Below are 21,108 nucleotides of genomic sequence, written 5' to 3'. Positions count from 1 at the left end.
GAGTCAGCTCTCTGTGGGTCCCACCTCCGTCTAAGGAGTGCGGACCTGAATGCGACGGCAAGCGGGGAAAACGCCCGGTTCTGTTCGGATCAGTCACAGAGCGAAAGGCGGTCCGATTATTGTTTTCCCGTTCCGAGTTTGAGTGCGCCTGACCAAGGGGTGGGCGCATCATTTTTCTAAGATTAAACCAAACTTGGACCCGGTTCTTGGACGGAATGAAATTCTATTTATGCACTTCTTTTTATAAATTATAATTGGTGGCAAGCACGATTTGCTGACCCACGGGTTACAACGGATCCGAACTCGATCACACTATTAAAAGGATACCAAAACTGGATCCGGTTCTTGAATGAACCAACCGAAATCCGATAAGTACTTCCATTAATCAGTAGCTGTATGATGTAATTTCGCCGATTTCTGCAGTTGGTGTCGGATTAGTTGGGAGCAGACCATTTGACAAATCCAAGAGTCATGGCTTAAGACGGGATTTCCTCTCTCTGCATTTCTCCTCTCTCGGGTTTCTCTTCGCATTTTTCTTTCCCCGCTTTCGCTGGAAAATTTATCGTCCGGGTGTTGTAGCAGAATCTGAAACTCCTCTCCTCCGCCAATATTTCCGATGCCCAATTCGCGGGCATGTGTTCGAATCTTCTTCTTTCTCACCGCCCTGCTTGCAGACGATCTCTTCGCGGACGCACGGTCAGATCCTAACAAATATAATGCGCCGCTTCAAACTGGGTCAGCGATGATCCTGCCTCTCGTTCTTACTGCCCCCAATTCATCTCGTCTCTTTAATCATCGGAATTTCCACCGACAACTTCATAAAGACTCGTCTCAGAAGCCCAATGCACGCATGCGTCTCTATGACGACCTCCTTACCAACGGGTAAAATCAGTTGTCTGATACACTTTTATGTTTTAACAAATTGTTTTCAGTTATAAATTTGATGTAGAAAATAATGGGGTTTGATTTTTCTAGTTATTACACGACTCGGCTTTGGATCGGTACGCCGCCGCAGGAGTTTGCTTTAATTGTTGATTCAGGGAGTACAGTCACTTACGTACCCTGCTCCGACTGTGAGCAGTGTGGCAAACATCAGGTAAGTTCCAATTTGAGTCTGTTTTTTCGTTGTACATATTTAGTTTTCGAACTGTTGGTGAGTTGCATTTTAAAATAAGAACATATTGTGTGTTTTGGTGAAGTTTGTCCGTTGTTATCTATTTTATTTTATTTTTTGAGAGCAATGTGCCTGCTGTTGCCTTTCAGAAGCAGTCTTCAACATAATAGATGACAATCATGTCTTCAATGCTTTTATTGAATGTCCACTGTTAGTCATGGATTCTTCTCAATTTGAGAAGCTTTTTAATGTGTATATTTTGGTTAGAATATACTTATTTGCTTCTGAAGCTTTTTGTTTGCTACATGACACACTTCACCAAGCACTTTCCTTTTGGAAAGCTACACACACGCTCACACTTATTGAGATTGTATAGTAAATTCTGTTGTCATAAACTCTACAGCTCCCCAAACTTTTATTTCATCCATGTTTTTATTTATTTCTCTCTATGATTTGCAAGGTTTTGAAACTATGCTCAGTTGATCAATAAGTCAGTAGTCACTAAAGTGGTAAATAAGACATACCTTATCTTTCCTCTGCACATTGCAACTATTCATTTCCTTCGAAGATACTGATCTCATTCTTCAGATGTTTATCTTGCCTATTAAGCTAGATAGGTTCCATGATATCTTTCTTATATTTTGTGGCATCTTAATTTAACAGGACCCAAGGTTTCAGCCAGACTTGTCAAGCACATACCAGCAAGTAATGTGTAACATTGACTGTAGTTGTGATGATTTAAGAAAGGTATGTATTTATGAAAGGCAATATGCAGAACAGAGTTCTAGTAGTGGAGTCCTTGGGAATGACATTATATCCTTTGGAAAAGAAAGTGCCCTTGGTCCACAACGAGCTGTTTTTGGTTGTGAAAATGCTGAAACTGGTGATCTTTTTAGTCAGCATGCTGATGGAATTATTGGTTTGGGAAGTGGTCCACTCAGTATAATGGATCAACTTGTTGAAAAAGGTGTAATAAGTGATTCGTTCTCTTTGTGTTATGGTGGGATGGATGTTGGTGGCGGTGCCATGGTTCTTGGTGGAATTTCTTCTCCTCCTGATATGGTCTTCTCTCGATCTGATCCTGTCCGCAGGTATGACTTAATAATATTTCGGCGGGGCTATCTGATTAAAGAAATATTTCACTGCACATTTTTATTTGGTAGATCTGACACATTTGCTCTAGTCTTTTGATGGCAACAGTCCATACTATAATATCGAGTTGAAGGAAATACATGTTGGTGGGGCTCCACTGCAGTTACCTCCAAAGGCTTTTGATGGCAAGCATGGGACTGTCCTTGACAGTGGCACTACATACGCATACCTTCCAGAGGCTGCATTTGTTGCGTTTAGAGATGCTGTAAGGTTTCTTTACAGTTGTTTTATATGCAGTACTTTACAAATTCATAGTGGGTAGTGCACTTAAATGTTCATGGGCCAAATAGAGAAAGTTATGTTGTATGTGAAAGTCCTTTTTGATGTTTCTTTTTAGTTATTGGTCCACACATGGTAGCAGCACTAATCAACATACTTGAAAATGTTTTTTCAAGGATCTTTTAATCCTTATTACACAACCATGTAGACTTTTTGAATGACTAAGGGTGAACATTGATAGGGAACTTGGTCTTGTTTTTCGATGGACTAATTGGATTTTGGTGGAAAATATGTAGAAAAACAATGGATGGATGTGGATAGACACAAAAAACATTAAAAATAAAAACAAAATGTACAAATTTAGTTAACTGCCTGACTGCATCCTATATGGCATTCCCTTTTGTGTTTATTAATATAGCATATATTAAATTTAAACACAAATCTTTGCATCTCTAATATTTTTAAAATTACACTTCCTAACTAGAAATATATTCTCGCATTAAATCATATTCTAACAATGCCCTTATATGAAATTGAAGATTTATCTGCCCCGTTCTACTATGATGGCAGTTTTGGTAACTCAACCAAGTTTTCTAATGCAAAAGTAGGCCTAAGATAAAGTGTCCTCATGTTTGTTGTGTGTAGATTTTGTTTAAGGGCCACAACTGCTGTGCTAGGTAAATCTTTTGGCTGTTGATTTGGAAAACATCTGCTAGGTGGAGTCGCTCTGCTGGTGGTGTCACACTTTTCCCAAATCTCAATGATTTTGTAGCTCCATAATCATGAACTATTGGAGTTCAATGCTTCCTTCATTAACAATGAGAAGGAGGGCCTCCTCCAACAAAACCCTCCTTTAGAATGTAATGTTGGCTTATCTTCAGAATGGCTACTATGCAACAAGATGTACGTGTGTATGTGTGGTAGCAAAGGGAGGGGGTGAATTAAGAGTGTTGATATTTGGTGTTTTTGGGATCATGAGGGAAGCATTTGTGCTATACTGTCTCATTATATTGTGGATTTTGACTTGCAGGAGAGCCAACACTGTTAGTAGTTCCTTGGAGTATGCTAATCTTTGAAAGGGGAGATCCATTTCCCCTTGTATAGTCAAAATTCTCTCTTACTCAAATCTTCATAAAGTCGTCTCTTCCGGGGTTAACCATGATTAGAACCTTGAAGAAATTCACGGGTTAGAAAAATCAGGTAAGGAGTTTAATTCTCCTTTCATTTGTTCAATATCAAAATCAAAGGCGCTTAATTCCGCCTGCCATCTAGCAAAGATTTGTTTGGATGTAAGATTTTTTACATCCTTTTTAAGAATGGATTTAGCAGATGAACAATCAACTCTTAAAAGAAATTTCTGATTTAATAAATCGTCCTAAAATTTATGAATGCACTTAATGATAGCAAGAATTTCTTGTTTCACAATAGAGTAATTAATTTGTGTATCACGCCAATTTCCAGATGTAAAACGAACAAGTTCTTCTCTTTTACTAACTGGATTAATTTGTTTTAATATGCCACCATAACTAATATGAGAGACATCAGTTTCTACAACCTTCAGATATGAAGGATTAGTAAGGTTAAGGCAAGGAAGTTGTCTAACCTTTTTCTTGATTAATTGGACTGCAATTATATGTTTAGTAGTCCATGACTCAGGATTCTTTCTGAGTCGTCTATGCAATATTGCTGAGTCTTGGGCAAGATTTGGATAATAATTAGCAATATAATTGAGACTTCTAAAGAATCTCTGAAGTTGAGTTTTTTCCAAATTTTCATTTGGAAATTTGGAAGCAAACTCGATACTTCGATCAATAGGAACTATTTGTCCCTTATGGATATTATGACCTAAAAATCTAACTGAGGTCTGAAATAATTTCATTTTGGGGGCAGATATCACCAACCTATGTTTTCTAATAACTGTTTTGAAAACATGTAAATGCTTAAAATGAGTATCAATAGATTTTGAATAAACTAAGATATCGTCAATATAAACAATGGTAAATTCAGAATAGTTTGCAAAAATATCATTCATGATATTCTGAAATTCAGAAGGAGTATTTTTCAAACAAAAGGCATAACATTTCATTCAAAATGACCAAAAGGTACTATGAATGCAGTTTTGTATTTGTCTTTTTCATTGATTTCAATTTGCCAATATCCAGATTTCAAGTCGAATTTTGAAAAGATTTTATCAGAACATAATCTGTCTAATAATTTATTTTTTTTGGGATTGGATATCGAATCCATTTCAAACAATCATTGAGTGGTTTATAATTAACTACTAATAGAGGAACACCTCGTTCCTTCTCTTCATTTTTATTAACATAAAAAGCAGTACAACTCCATGGGGAGTATGATTTTCTAATTAATTTTTTATCCAACAGATTTTAGATTCCTTTTTTGCATAGGTCTAGAAAAGTATGTTTCATTTGACTAGGCCTAGCTTTTGTGGGAATGGTCCTCTCATTGAAACCATCAATATAAGGTAGGGACACAATATTTTTATGTCTATCCCAGAATGCAGTAGGAATATCACTACAAATTTCTTTGGAAAAAAATTTATGGAGAGAACTAATTTTCTCTTTAATGTTTGTAATTTCTAGTTGCTGATCTAAAGTTAAGAATTGAATTTCTTTATGTAGGAAACTAATTTAATTTTCTTTGACATTTTTCAATTCAAAAATCTCATTTATAAAACTTACTTGTGGTTGAGATTTGAAAGAGAAATAAATTGGTTTGTTATTAATTTCTCCAAGAATTCCTTGATTATCAATGCCTTTAATTGGCATAATTTTTTCCAAAAATGGAGTGCCTAATATGACCTGTTGGGTCATATTCTTAACCAACAGAAAGTTTGTGGTTATGCACTGATCATTAGTGCAAATTGAGACATTGTTTAATTTATATTTAATATTCATTTTTTTACCATTAGCATTGGCCAAAGATTGAGTGGTCTTTTCAAAATACTGGGTTGGAATTAACCCTTCTTGGATACAGTTTAAATCTGCTCCACTATCGATCAAGGCTGTTAGATTAGGAATAACAATGTTCTGGTCGATGACCAAATTAATCTTTGTATGCCACTTTTAATTTTCATTTTTTTACCATTAGCATTGGCCAAAGATTGAGTGGTCTTTTCAAAATACTGGGTTGGAATTAACCCTTCTTGGATACAGTTTAAATCTGTTCCACTATTAATTAGGGCTGTCAGATTAGGAATGACAAAGTTCTGGTCGATCTTTGTATGCCACTTTCGATGAGTGACCTTGGTGATTTGATTAAGAAAAATATCATCAGATTTTTTCTCTTGTTTTTCTATTTGATTTTCAGGCTTTTTGTATAGGGATTTCAACTCTTTTAATTCAACCTTGATTTCTTTGATCTCTCCATGTATGCATTGAGAGATACAGGTTGTTTGAAGAAGTACTTAGTTTTATTTTAAATAAATTTGAAGTTATTATCTGCACTTAGTATTATTTTAAATAAATTTGAAGTTATTATCTAAGTAAACTAAGTGCAGATAATAACTTCAAGTTACCCCCCTCTGGAGAGCCCTCTACCCACTGCAATTGGAATTTTCATAAGGACTTTGGTTTTACCGGACAATGAAGATCCATAAAATTCTAGGAGGATTGGGGATTTGGGGGTGATACACTGAAGAACCTAAAGTCTCTCCTATATAATCTAGCTTCAAACCAAGCAATTTCTGTTGCTCAATCTTGGACCTCAGGTGCTCGTCATCATGGCACCTGGAACTTTCACTTCCAGAGAAGCCTTTCAGAGGATGAGACTATTGAGATTGCTGACCTCTTAACCAGATTGTAGGCTGTTAGAGTTGGAGAACATACCAATGATAAGCTGGTCTGGACCATTGGTGACAACGGTAAATTCCTTCTCCTTGGCATACGGGTTGCTACATGGCTGGGCTGACTCTCCAAGAAGCATTACTGCTGTCTCCTAGAAGTTAGGATCTTCATATGGAGTGTGACACTAAATAAGATTTTTAACAGCTGGCCATTTGAGGAGAAGATCCAACCCAATCCAAAATCTCCAGTGTGATTTCTGTAGTTGAGGAGGAAACAGTTGGCGACACTCTAATGCATTGCTCCTTTGAATGGGATGTTTGGACCCACTTCTTCAGTAAGATAGGTATCACCACGTGGTAGCAGCCTTGTCGAATCCGTCATTTCAGCATGGTTCCAAGCTTCCAGTATTCTGAAAAATCTTGCTTTGCTATTCCATTGTTTACATCCCTTGGCATCTTTCGTTAGAACGGAATCATAGATGCTTCAGTGGCTAGTTTGCCTCAGTGGATAGAAGTTTTCAGCAAGATTTGTGATGATGTTATTTCATGGGTCAGCACCAGGAACAAATTACCAGCTTATGTGGTGGTCTACTTTGCCAAAGCTGGAAGTTGGCTGCTTAAATGACCAACCCCTGAGTTCCCTCCCAGAAAAATGGTTCCCCTCCTTTGCATGGTATCATTAAACCAAATTTTAATGGGTGTGCCTTTGGCAATTCCGAACCTGCTGGGATCAGAGAGGTCTTTCAAAACCACGAAGGAGTCGTCCTTGCTTCCTATTCTGGACCCATTGGCCATTCTGATTCCACCAATGCTGAAGTACAAGCTCCCTGGCCAGGTATTCTTCTCTTTAAAGAGCATCTTGGGGGAAGGTTGTGGATTGAAGGAGATTCTATTGGACTGTGCTCCCACAATTCTAACCCCCCTTGGTGACAATGGTGATGTTTTTATGAAATTATTGATGTATCCGATGAATTTGATTGTCCTTGGTTGCATGTCCTGAGATCAACCAATTCTTGGGCTGATCTCAGGACATGCAACCCACCACCACCACCCTTCCCTTTGGTTAGCCTTGTTTTTGTTTTCTTCTTTGCCTTCGGCCTTGAATAAAATTGTATCTCTTAAAAAAAAAAGTATAAGCTCACTCATCCTAGCATTTGCTTCAAAGACGAGGTTCAGATGGCATTGTCCTAGAGAGGCTACTGAATTGACTCAATCAGCTTCTCTACGTACTTGACACAGAGCAAGTGTTGTACACGCACGTAATCTTTCATTCATTCTACAAGGTAGTAGGGATGCAATGAACAATCACTATGGCAAGTTTGTCTTTTGTTTCTTTGACATTCTACATCTATGGCTGTTAAAACACCTAACAATGAGATAGAAAAGAGGATTTAATGTCAAATAATCTTATAATCTATTGAAGAGTGAGGTTTGGGCCGGGAGATTAGGGTTTGTATTTTAAACAATGGAATTATGGTAAAAAAATTTAGTTTTGAGCCAGCTCGCGAGCCTTGGAGTCAACTAAGTCAGGCTTGGGCTTTGGCTCATTTGGGCAAATGAATTCAACTTGGAGCTATTGTAAAAATGGAGCCGAGCCGTTTGCAAGCCGGTTTGGCTGAGTACCACTTCTAAACATAGTTTAATAGAATAGACACCCTACTTTAATATCATGTTAAACTTGGGTCCAGGTCCATTTCAAAATGGCTGCCCAAAGTTCAGCTGTTTTTTTCTAACTATTAACCACATGATTTTCCATGACTTGTGGGACTGTCCCAATAACTTTCAAATGTTTATTTCATTCACTAGTTAATTTTGACGGTGAGTTAGTGGACATTGTTTATATCTGCTCGGTTGTTTCCCTTTTTTACTAATCACCATGGGCTTGAATTTGGGTAAAATGCCAAATTTTTTTAAAAAGTAAACCCAGAAAAATCAGTGTATGAGTGATAATTACATTATTATAGAAGCTAACAATGTGAACATTGAGGATTCAGGAGCCATTGTTTTTTTTTGAGAATAAGTGTGAATGTATTACTGAAGAAAAAAATTACATACCTTGAAGCTAAAAAGACAATTCCTCCACAACAAGATGTTGGAGGGTAACACCTTTTTTCGCTTGAGCATCGGCTAAGTGATTAGCAGATCTTGGAACATGTTTCCAAGTGCATTGTAAAACAGAAATTAACTTACAAATTTCATCAAAAAACTCCCAATGACGCCAAGGAGGTTTTGATGGCTTCAAGCACCAGTTAATAATGACTTGAGAATCCCCTTCAACCAAGAGAGCACTTCAGGAGCCATTGTTAAAATAGACAAAGTAAAATTGCCAGTGAATACCTACTGCTGTTACCACATGTGCATTTTGTATAGCATAAGAAACATTTCTAGAAGTGTTCCGTAGTTGTAAATTCATGTTTTTAAAGACTCTGGACTTTTGGGTGAAGTTCTCACATGAAAGACAGGTGTCTTTTCTGGTATATACATCTATACGTCCCTGATAAGCCTGTAGTTAGTGCTCATGTTGAGAGTAGGAGGGGTTTCAACATTAATGGAAGTAAGCGAATCAGATTGAGTGTCTTGTTATCATAGATTAATATATGATTGTCAACTAGGGGAAGAGAGGAGTTGGTGGGTATTTCAATAATGTAAGTGGATTCGTTTAGTTCAATGAGACTAGTCTGAAATTAAAGTGGCAGAATGAGAAGTTTGTTTTGACCGAGACTTGAGCATTTGAAGAAATTTGATTTGATATTGTTTACCGGGGATATTTTTGTGTGGTTGGGTGTGTTTTCATGAACGTGAAATACTGGAGTTCAGGAAAATTCACCAGTCTTACCGTTTGGCTTGTTGTGAGGTAGTTTGTCAGTTTTGAGGACCCTGACCAAAGTTGTGATAACGTTATACAAAATGGTGATCATATCTTTATTTATGGAGCATTTGTGAGGATAAGTTCTTCTTGGGGTTGGATGGTTTGTGATTTGAGTTTGACATTGTGATCATATGTTTCTTATATATTAGTTAAAAAAATTGGTGTTGCATAATCTTGAGCTGGTTGTATAACTGGTCATACAGAATTGATAGATTGGACGCATATCTGTGTGCATCAATGTATATTTGATTATTGTACGTATGGTATATAGTGTATCACCCTTAAAATGGTATTTTTTATTCTTGGCCAGTTAATTAAGAACCTTCAGAATCTCAAACAAATCCATGGTCCTGATCCAAATTACAATGATATCTGCTTTTCTGGAGCTGGAAGGTATATATTTTGTCAATCTGAAGTAAATTTATTGGACCATAAGAGCTTCTAGTCTTGAAATACTAATCCTTTTAGAGTGCACTCAGTGATCCATCACAACTCTCGAAAAGCTTCCCTAAAGTGGAAATGGTTTTCGGCAATGGACATAAATTGTTACTGACTCCTGAAAATTACTTGTTTCGTGTAAGTGATTAATTTTATTTTGTGAAAGTATAATTCATCTTCATTTCACTTCATATTCCTGGGCTTACAAATTTGTCTCTCTATTTATTTCATAGCATTCGAAGGTTCATGGAGGTTATTGTCTAGGAATTTTTCAAAACGGGAAAGATCCAACCACTCTGTTAGGTGGTAAGGCTGATTACTTGTTCCAAACTTCTAGGAAAATATAGATTATTCAATCATGATATAGTTATGCAGGCAGTGAATTGGTGAAGATACTTTTAACTTAGTTGCAGAGTCAATGTTTTCCTGGATTTTGAATACCTCTTCATTTATTATTTTCCAATATACTTTTTCTGAACAAAAGTTTCTGCCTATGCATTATTCTTATTATTGTTTTTTGCATTTATTGATGACTCTACTTTTATACTAGGAATTATTGTACGCAATACTCTAGTGACTTATGATCGTCAGAATCAGAGAGTTGGTTTCTGGAAAACCAACTGTTCTGAATTGTGGGAGAGGCTACATATTCCTATAGCTCCTTCCCCTGCACCTGCTTCATCCATTGGTAGGAATTCAGCTTCGGATGGATCCCCTGCATTGCCTCCTGCTGTGCTGCCTGACAGTGTAATTCCAGGTAAACTAATCCCCTTATGAGAAGGGCAGATGACCCACCTGAATAATTTGTCTTCCTTCATATCTTTATGTTTGGACGCTTTTTGTGTTTGATTTCCTGGATATTGATGGAACAAGCATCATAGTCATTGTAGATTAGGTACTAATTCTGAAGACTGATTCCCTTGCACCCTGTTTTCCACTCTTCAGTAATTCTTCACCAGACTTATTATTCTTTTATAAATGCATCTAAAGAGTGCTGGAAGTCATAGCTTTGGCTTTCAGTGCCTGATATGATAGGGCGCAGTTGAAGGTCATGAATTCTCCAGCCTACACTGCCTTGAAGAACCTAGTCTTTCAGACTGAAGAACACAAGGTTGTATTATGATCATCTGTTGTATGGTTGACCTTTTCCAGCAGACAAACAAAGCTCAAAAATGTCACATCCATGATCTTCCCAAAACTTTCCAAACATTCATAAGTTAGTTTCTTTAGTGATGAACTCCAAAAATGGTCCTTGATTTAGATAAACCAGATTGGTTTTGTTTATGGATGTGCAATAACACTAAATCATGTGGGGTTGTTTGGCATAATACATGTGATTCAGATTGAACAATTAACGGCGTTCAACTGGGATGTTTTGATTTTTCTTTCTTATATTGTTTAAAAACTGCTACCACTTTTTGTATTGATTCAAAAAATTGGAAAGTTTGCATGGAGAGAAACCTTAAATAGAGAAAGAAGAGGTGAATAATTGCTTATGTTTTTACAGATATCTCTGAACAGCTGATAGAAATTTGCTTGAGTCAGTATTAAGGAGATCACATAATTGGTCAGTCTCCTAGTTTTAAAATTTATTACTGTCAAATCCTCCCTACATTTTTTTAAAAGGTTAGTTGCCTCTAATAGTCATTAGAAATGTCAAAAGTACCCATAAGAAAGATATTATGCTGATGGGTCCACTTGTTTAATTTAGGATCACATAGTTATGTGGGACCCAACTACTTGGCTTCACATTGAATAGTAGTCCCATTCTCTTCATATGCCCTTTTGTTATTTGTGGCACCCAACTGTTAGGCCTCAAATTTAGTACTAGATCCATTCTTTGTCGTCCTGTACATGTTGTGTGGGAACCATACACATTTATATAACATGCCTCCGTGAAAGAGTATGTTCATTATTCAAGTATGCGGTCTATTGGAGGGTTCCCAGATATGTTGTATGATCCCTCGGTATATACACCGACATTACGTAGGTGGTTATTTTTGTCATTTTCTCCGTTCTGTTAGACTTGTACTAATAGAAGAAAAAAATTGAGGCGGGGAATTCACATTTCAGTTTTAGGGGGTGACAAAAATACTAATATTTTGGGTAGGTGCTATTAGATTTTGTCAGGAGGTTTGTAATGAAAGTCTAAATTTCGATTTTCCATTGTGTCCTTTTGTCATCTGGATTTTTGTTTTGGTTGAAGCAGTGCTATTTTTATGTGTTCAGGGGAAATCATGATTAAGTGCTATTCTTATTAATTATATATGATGTTTCATTGGATTCAAAGCAAGAGAGACATTTACACAGTCCCTTTGAGTATGAAAAGATTAACTGGCTCAGAAAACTGGCTAGTCTTTTTCATACAGCCAAGTAGCTTCAAAACCGATTTTCAATAAATTCAGAGAATTTGGCTAGAGATACCTGCCCCGAGCTCCTGGACTTTTCACTTGTTTATCTTGTGATGTTGAAATTCCTCCTAGCAGCTGGGGTGTTGACCAATTTGAGATTATTTGACCAAGTTCCTCCAAGAATTCAACTCTCTTGAAACTTCTTTTAAGGACCACTAAAAGATGTTATGACCATATGAAGCTGTCAATTTTTTAATTAAATTTAACTGCAGCAGCATATTCTGTGAGAGCATCAAGTTTTTGAGCTCATAGGGATCCCAAAGGACCAGAATCCTACCAGACAAACCATTTGCATCCAAACACCCATTCAGGATTAGATTTGTTCCACAATCTCTGCTTTATGGCTTCTGAAGAGACTGCTAATTGATAGTTAGTCATTTTCTTGAACACCTGAGCTCCCGAAACCCTTGAACCTCAGTTTTTCAATTTGTCCAAAGGTGTAAATTTTTTAGTTAACCATTAATGGAGAAGTAAAAATCTAAAAAATTTAGTGAAAGAAAACAAAAATGGTAACTGGTAACAACACAAAAGGGTCTCCAAGGACGGGTGGTTACTGTATGTGGAGTACCTGACACCTTTGGAGAAAGTTATAATAGCATTATTCGCTTCTCTTTGAGAATGGATCATTTGTTTCCATGCTCTACTTTTGGCACACAATTACATATTGCACTAGTTTGTTCTATGTCCGTCAATATAATTGGAAGTATTATGATGGCCAGGTGAGTTCAGAGTTGGAGTCATTACAATTGACATGTCCTTGGATGTAAAGTATTCAGACTTGGTTCCTCAGGTTACAAAGCTTGCAAAATATATTGCACAGGAACTAGAAGTCAATACATATCAGGTGACTGAGAAGCAAAACATTAGTCAACTTTTTTATAGCATGTCCACTTTAGTATTTATTATAGTTGTTATTGTACTTTGTTGCTAACCAGTTGAATATGTCCAGGTCAAGTTATTAAATTTTACAAGAAAAGGAAATGGAACTCTCTTACAATGGGGTGTATTTCCAGCTGGGTCATCTAATTATATTTCCAATGCCAGAGCAAAAGTAAGCTGTCTTCTTTCCCTATATGAGAGGCTTGCTGCTCGGAAAACAGTTTGCAATCTTCTGTCATACAAAATAAAAAACTGAAATAATATGCCATTTTTTTCTTACAGAATATAATTTCACGGTTGACTGAACACAATGTGCACCTTCCTGGCTCTTTTGGAAGCTATCAGCTGGTCAAGTGGAAATTTGAGCCGCCGCAGAGTAGGTATGTTGCTACATATCTTTCTGGATTCAAGTATTCTTCACTTTTTTTAAGTTATTTTCATTTGGCACTGTGATGATTTTGGATGCTGGGACATGTAGTGGACACTAGATAAATTTCAGATGCAGGGACATGTAGTGAATACTAGATAAAAATGTCGAAAGTAGGGTGGGAATAAGTTGAGACATAATCCTGAACTGGATGAAATTGGGTTTATGATAAAACTGACTTCTATCTTGAACTGATTCAGCTTGATTTTGTAGACCACCTTTGCATAATTGTAGTGTTATAGCTTTCTTATCTTATCAAATAAAATTTTGGATACTTTGAGATCTATAGTACCATATTCAGGCCTCTCCTTGATATTAGTTTGACACTCTAATTCTAGTGTTTTAACTTTTTTAACTAAAAACTGAATAGATTGTGTTAAAGTTGGCCTTGCTCTTCTCAACATGACTGCCCAGGTTTTTTTTGGGTAATCATAACTAGCTGAGGTTAGAATACCTCCTCTTAACTAATGCATATATGATCTATTAAGCCCAAATCATGTGGGGCTATTCTCCTACAAACAACACCACTCTTGTTTTATTTTTAATTTTTTTTTTATGATGATGAATATCATTAAGGACAAGAGAGAATTTCATAAACATGGCCAAGAATGCCATCAAGAATCAAGTAACGAAAAGTTAAAGAAAATAAAATTATAGAATAAAATATAAAAAACTATAATTTATGTTTCCGGATCTATGTTGACAACCAAACTACTCCTCTTAGCCCATGAGCCCGATACTGTATTCACTGACCGATTAATATGATTCCAAGAGACACAAAGTGTTGAAAGTAAATCACCTAGGTGCAAAAATTGCCCATCAGATCTCCACGGTTTGGTCTAATATGCCTTTACCGACCCACCCTAGCTAATAACAGACAATGAGTCACTCTCTATTACCGGTAAGAAAAAATGTTCACTATACAACTGAACTCGAAGAAGAGCACTGACTTTAGCACTAGTGCAATCTGCTTCACCTATTGGCTCTGAAAATGTGAGAAGTTGGAGATCCTCATGGTTTCTAATAATCCCTCTCCAATGTCCACTGCCCCTTGATTGTCTTTACAACTACTGTTAAAATTCAGTTTTGAGGGAGCCAAAAGGAGAGATCTACTGCTCCATATGAACTTGCCTTGATGGCGAGCAAACAGCTAGAGCTTTCCAATTATTTCACAGAGTTACCTCAGTTACCCTTTGAAATCATTAGTTAATTGAGCCTACGATGGACAAGATGAACATGATTATGAATTACATGCCTAATGAATGAACCTGGCTTGAGAAGATTCTATCATTTCTTTCCAACCATAAACTCCATGACACTACTGTCCCCACAATTTTCCATAAAAGAAACAATTTCAGACAGCCAATCATTTAATGTTATTGGTAGGCATAATGATAAAACCAAAATGGTCAGTATAAAATCTCCAAATTTTATTTCCAAAAGAACAATGTAGGAGAGTATGAACAATAGATTCACCCTTTCCACTACAAAATCAACATGATGTAACTGGTATCCACACAGACATAGCTGATCATATGTTAGAGTCGTCCTTTTAAAAACAGTTAAAAGGAAGACTTTTACCTTTGGTGGACTGATAAAATTTCAGGCTAGACAGGAACTGTCAGAGGTAATGCTGCTATTGCTATCTATCCGAGATGAGCATATGCTGATGTAGTTGAATATGCACCTGAAGAATCTGCAAACCAGATTAACTCATCGCCACCAACACCCTTATCGTGAAACTGCTGAAGTAAGGAGTGAAATTCTACAAACTCAGCTTAATTTGCCGCTGTTTGTATCCAAGTTAAGGTCCCTTTCACCTGATTCTTCCAATCTCGAATCCTTTGCTGAATGATGTGGAGTGTGAGTTACACAATAAAGACAGAGAAACTTCGGATAAGGCCTCTATTACTAACGCTTTGATCAATTTCTATACGGGGCTTTACACCGAAGAATGCCACTCTCGACCGAGACTCCTTGGCTTGCAATTCTCCTCGATCTCCCCTACAAAGGCCGTTTTTCTTGAGTTACCTTTCTCAGACATGGAAATCCAAGATGCGGTCCTCGGCCTCCCCAATGACTAGGCTCTTGGATCAAATGGCTATAATGGGGAGTTTTATAAGCGATGCTGGCTGGTTTTGAAGGAGGACATCACCTCTATGGTTCGCAGTTTTGACAAGGGGGGTATTACATTCAAAAGCATCAGAGCTTCTCTCACTGCCCCCAAGAAGACGAATGTTGAACTTCCAGGAGACTTCTGGCCCATCAGCTTGGTCTCTAGCTTGTACAAGATTATTGCTCGACTACTTGCTCATAGGCTTATGACCATCCTCCCCTTGATCATTCACTGTGGATAGTGTGCCTTTATCCGCAGGCATGACATTCTTGACTCTTCTATGTCTACACATGAGATTATAGACCACCTCAAGAGATCCGGTCTTCCTCGATTTGTGCTCAAAATTGATCTTGAGAAGACCATTGACCGAGTTAACTGGCCTTTACTAGATGATATCATGGAACACATGGTTTTTGGTGCACGATGGAGCATCTGGATTCGTAGTTGCATTACGTTCTTCTATCCCCCTTCTCTTTAATTTCATTGTTGAATACTTGTCCTCCTTGGTCTATTCATCAAAGAGAGTAGGGTGGCTTAGCGAGATTACTTGTCAAGCGGAATTTGATATCCCTTTGCATCATTTTGTTGATATGATACTATCTGTTTTGGTGTGGGTACCCTTGAATAAGTCATGAAGATCAAGGCTCTCCTTGGATTCTTTGAGCTCACCTCTGGCTAGAAAGTTAATTGGAGCAAAACTACCATTCCCGGATATCACATTGATCCCGGCTTACTACAGACTATGGCTAATTCCCTGGTATGTTCCGTTGCCACCCTCCACTCCACCTTTCTCGGGCTTCCACCTATTGACAACAGACCTCGCGGGGTACTCTGGGCTTTGGTCATTGAGCATCTTGAGAGGCGGCTCTCCACTTGACGGGGGCGGTTACTATCAAAAATGGGCCGACTCACTCTCCTCAATTCATGCATTACTGGACTGCCAAATTACTTCCTCTCATTCATGTCTTGTCTGGCCTCCATTTGCCACTGTATTGAGTTTATCAAAAGACGTTTCTTATGGAGCGGAGCTAGCAACGGATTCAAAGATCATCCCATGGGATGGAAATATGTTTTTACTCCCAAATGTCTTGGAGGGCTCAGAATCCGTCATAAGAAGGACATGGTTAGGCCCTACTTCTCAAATGGTTATGGAAGCTCCTCTTTGGTTGCTGTTTGGAAACCTATGGTCCTTGCTAAACTTTGGAACACCGGATCTAGATGGATTTTGGACGGTAAACGACAACACTTGTCTCCAATTTGGCGATTCGTCTTCCACCTCCTCCCAACCTTTTGTTTGACAATCCAATTCTACGTTGGAAATGGCTCGTCTGAATTTTTTGTCTCACTGGTGGAGCAGGAGTGGCCCCCTTGATTCCTACATGTCCTTTTTGTTGCTCATGACTCGTCGTGACATGACTATGGCTGAGGCTTGGGGAAGCGGATCTTGGAATCTTTGCCTTTGTAGGGGTCTTAATGATGAGGAAGCTCTGGCTGCTTGTAGCCTTGTCGAGAAATCCGAACTCACTTGCAAGGCCGGATGATTTGGCTCCCTGAGGACGAGACAATTTTTTGTATCTTCGGCTTACTGGCACATTATGGGTTGGAGGGGCCCGCAGCGACCATGAGGTCGCTATGTCTTGGCACCTCATGGCCCCCTGCAAGGTGAAGTTATTTCTCTGGAACGCTTGCCTCGACAGGATTCTCACTTTTGACAATCTCCGAAGGCGTAGAAACGCTATTCCTTGCTCCTTGTACCCCTTCTGCAATCCTGTGGAGGAAACAGTCAGCCTCCTCTTGCTGCATTGCCCTTTTGCCTGACACGTTTGGACCTCCCTCCTTGGCAATTATTCAGTTGTGCCTCCCTTGTGACTTGCTAAGAGTTTACCCTTTTTACCTTGGGTGTCAGCTACCCAAGCTTGGCAAACTTCTCCTTTCAGCCTGCATTGCTCACATCCCATGGTGCGTTTGGAAAGAACGGAATAACTGCTGCTTCACCTGCAATTTTAACACCGTTGGAGAAGTCATTTACCATGCCACTGGCCTCATTTTTGCATGGCTCCACACCAGAAAGGAGTTTAGCAACCTCATGAACGCTCTCCGCACCAATTGGCGTGTGACTGCTCAGATGTCCGTCCCCCTACAGCTCATGTGCTAGTTAGCTAGCAGCCTCCCCCAGCAGGACCCTCAAGCTTAATTTTGATGGTCGTGCCCTTAGTTGCCTTGGTTAGGCGGGATACGACTGTATGATTCGTGACACCAATGGTAGCACTTTTACCTCCTACGTTGGCCCCCTCAGTGTGATTGACTCTACTATCACTGAGCTTTCTACTCTCTTGCATGGCCTCATTATCATTCAAGACCGTTTCAGCGGACCTGTCATCATTGAAGGTGACTCTAAAGTTGTTATTGGCTGGTGCTCCTCCTCGGATTCTCCATGGGTCATTGGGATTTTTTTTGGAATGGCCTGACACGTTTTCAGAGCTTCTGATGGGGCTGTTCTCCTTTCCTGTGCAGGCCTGCTGGGCATCACTAACTCCACTTGCACCGAGCTTTGTGCTTTAGCCCATGGTCTGAGAATTTTTCAAAGCAGATTGCAACTGATCGTTGAGGATTCTTTTGTGGTTATTAATAGGTGCAGCAAAAAGACGCCTCTTCCGCATTTGCGTGGCTTATTTTCTAAAGCTATGGATCTTGCAATTAATGTAATCCAATGGAACCATGTTTATAGGTCAGCCAACTCTTTGGCTGACTCGCTTGCGAGGGAGGTGGTTTCCCACCAATCCCTCATTGCAAAGGACCCCCATCCCTGTTTTGTAGCTCTATACCTTCGAGCTTTCCTATAAAATTGTACCCGATTATGCTGGATTTATCCCATTTAATCTTTTGCCCTGAAATCAGATAAACGCAAGGAGGCTTTAACAATAAATGCTTAATCTGAGAAGGGATGTGTATTCTTCTTTTTTTTCCATTAAAAAAACATCCCATCACAGAAACAGATACTTTCATCGGCAAATTGTAGAGGAGGCATTGTGAGAGGTGAGGACGTTTTTTAAGATGTTAACCATCCTTTATCATGAGCCAACAAAAAATCCTAAGTCTGCTACCAAATGAAATAATGAAAGAGAAATGGGGTCACCTAGTGAAACACCTCATGGACCTTGAAATAACCCTTTTGCGGTCCCATTTATTAGTATTAAATATTTGAAAGTTAACATTCCCTGCCAAAAGTTGGCAGGCTGATGCTTAAAGCTTGCCTTGCTCATCTCTTGATGATTTGACTCAAAAGAAATTAGCGGCATTTCCAGGGGCCATCTTCTCAACCTGCTGCTTTTCTCAGCATACTAAAAAACTCTCCCGATTTATAGGAATTTTCACCTGCAGGGGAAGGGAACTAGATGTTCTTCTTTGTGTAGTACTCCCCTGTGGTGGAGGGCACAGTGGAAGGGAGAGCAGGCCCTGCCCTTGACAACAAAATGGAGGAAGGATAGGGCTCTGCTTCCTCCCCTATTAAATATCTGTCATAGTGGAGGGATCCCCAGCCATAGCACAATGACAGGGAGGGCAGGGGTTGGCATTCCCTCTCCGTAAACGATCCCTCCATGCACGGGGGTGCCACTTTACTAGTGCTCTCAAGGGAGGGGAGCCCCCACCCTCCCCATCATTGTCGGCTGACCCACCTTTTACTGGTTTCTCCACTTGTGCCAACAAGGTGGGGGAGTACTGGAGTTTCCCTCTCCTCTTACTGGGTCACATGTGGAAATTTCCCCTGAGTGACACGGATCTGGCTAATCACGCCAAGTCAGCCAATTCACTAGTTGAACTGTCAAACTCAACCTGGTCAACTGGGTTTTGACCCTTCTCGGGATCTTACAAAGCATAATCCAGATAAGGATCAAGTCTGGTAGTATCTGGTTTAACTGGCCAATCCAGTTGGACCTGGTTCAATTAACCGGTTTGGATTTTATAACCATGGAATATTGGATCCCCTGCCTAAAAAAAAAAAAGTTATTTTTTTCTCTTACCAGCAACCGCCCCTCCTGCCCTTGTTCTGCTGTCACAAAATATTTAGATGCTTTGGAATTCATTCCTTTCTCTCTCTCCCCTTCTCATTCTTCTTCTGGTGTCTCATTTAATGTTTGGGTGCATTAGATCTACTCTCAATCATGTTATTATCTTTTGTCTGCCTATGCGAAAGTCTCTTTTTTCTCTCTTAACCTTATCCTAAACCATGGAGGAAGGTAATGTTAATAATTGAGATTATTTGGTTTTCTTGTGCCAATTTTGGCGTTATTCATTGCAAAGAAAGAAAAGTTGGTGTCAAAGAATCTGTATTATCTAATTCTTGTCACTACTACAGAGATGGGACATAAGACGGCTGGGATGAGAATTGTAGCTCGGTAAATGGTTCAACTGTTAAAACAGGCTGGATCAAAAGAAATGGTTTGCAGTTTTTTAAAAGCTGGCAGGAATGCTGATTCTGGTTCAAGTGGCCATTCTGTCCAGTTTTTTATAGCAACGTTTTGTACCTTTAGTTTTCTTTGGCCAGGTTAACCAATTCAAGGATTCTGAGGTTGATATTAACGCCACTTCTCTCACCGCCATTAGTGTTGATGTTCCATATCTGATTTGGAAAATGTTTGTGGTACAATTTAATTGTCAAGTTTGTTATATTTACATTAATTTTTTCCTCAGTCTGATCCCACTTTCCAGTTATTTCCATCTAACTTCATCTTTTTAATGTGATCTGCTTAACGGTGATTTGTTGCAGGTCATGGTGGCGGAAACATTTCCTGGATGTTTTTATTGGGCTTTTAGTAGCTGTTTTACTCAGTTCCTCAACATTCCTAGTGTGGTACATTTGGAGACGCAGTCAAGCAGTTGGGAGATATGAACCTGTAAATGTTACCTCCCCAGAGCAAGAGCTCCAGAAACTCTAACACCAATCCGTCTAGTGTAATCTCAAGTTGCCAATTACCAAAGCATGTTATTGTCGATTGATTCTCCCGTCATTTATAGTTCTCACACCCATTTGTTCACTCACCAGCAGAACATGTAGTGGGTTGTTGCTGCCGTAAAGTGAATGCTCAGCTCTCTCACTTTTGTACAAAATTAACATTGAGGTACTACTCTCAGGTATCGCTACAGTTTTGTGGGGAATGTCTAAGAAATTGCAATTAACTCTGGTTGTAATAGGTGGAATGGGGTTGGTTCCGTCTGTAGGCAATTTGACAAAGGAAGCGGGTATTTTCCTCCCCTATATAGAGTTAACATCCAATGTCTATGATACTTGATGTATGGATTAATCAAATATCTGCTCATTTAAGTTTTAAAGAAGGTCGACAATACCTGTATCTTCATATTCCGTTTTTCCCATCTCAGCATTTCGATCTGGCAGTGTCTGTGATATGCTTTTGCTCCCTGGCATTTGCTCCCTGTCTTCCTCATATAACTTTATATTACATGCATCAAAAGCTTCACAGATCCCAGTATTATTTACATGAAGAATTATTAAACAAAATAGTAATTTTAGAATAAGGTTTTGAGTCCATCCTAAAATGATTAGTCCAAGTTAACAATCTGTTCCAAGTAATAAGCACAGTTTCTAATCTGTAATCCATATAGAACTATTCTTAACACTGTCTTCGCATACAGCTCTTGGTACCAAATTAGAAATAGGA

At 38.7% G+C, this 21,108-nt stretch overlaps 1 protein-coding gene across 1 annotated transcript; it reads left to right on the top strand.

Annotated features, from left to right (window-relative positions):
* The first annotated feature begins 476 nt into the window (after positions 1 to 476).
* LOC137953154 (aspartic proteinase 36-like) lies at positions 477 to 20,780 on the top strand. The gene is made up of 12 exons (XM_068800402.1): positions 477 to 882; positions 976 to 1,096; positions 1,778 to 2,205; positions 2,315 to 2,471; positions 9,470 to 9,552; positions 9,639 to 9,735; positions 9,831 to 9,903; positions 10,148 to 10,354; positions 12,728 to 12,852; positions 12,958 to 13,059; positions 13,170 to 13,267; positions 20,199 to 20,780. The coding sequence occupies exons 1-12, from the start codon at positions 617 to 619 to the stop codon at positions 20,365 to 20,367; spliced, it is 1,926 nt and encodes a 641-aa protein (XP_068656503.1). The 5' UTR covers positions 477 to 616; the 3' UTR covers positions 20,368 to 20,780.
* Positions 20,781 to 21,108: the final 328 nt, after the last annotated feature.

Source organism: Aristolochia californica, unplaced genomic scaffold, assembly GCF_029961685.1.
Source record: "Aristolochia californica isolate CCGP_79_NKW_82.1479 unplaced genomic scaffold, dmAriCali1.0.hap1 SCAF_16, whole genome shotgun sequence".
NCBI classification, from domain to species: Eukaryota; Viridiplantae; Streptophyta; class Magnoliopsida; order Piperales; family Aristolochiaceae; genus Aristolochia; species Aristolochia californica.
Note: the sequence above shows the minus strand (reverse complement) of the source record. Positions and strands in the feature narration are given on the sequence as shown.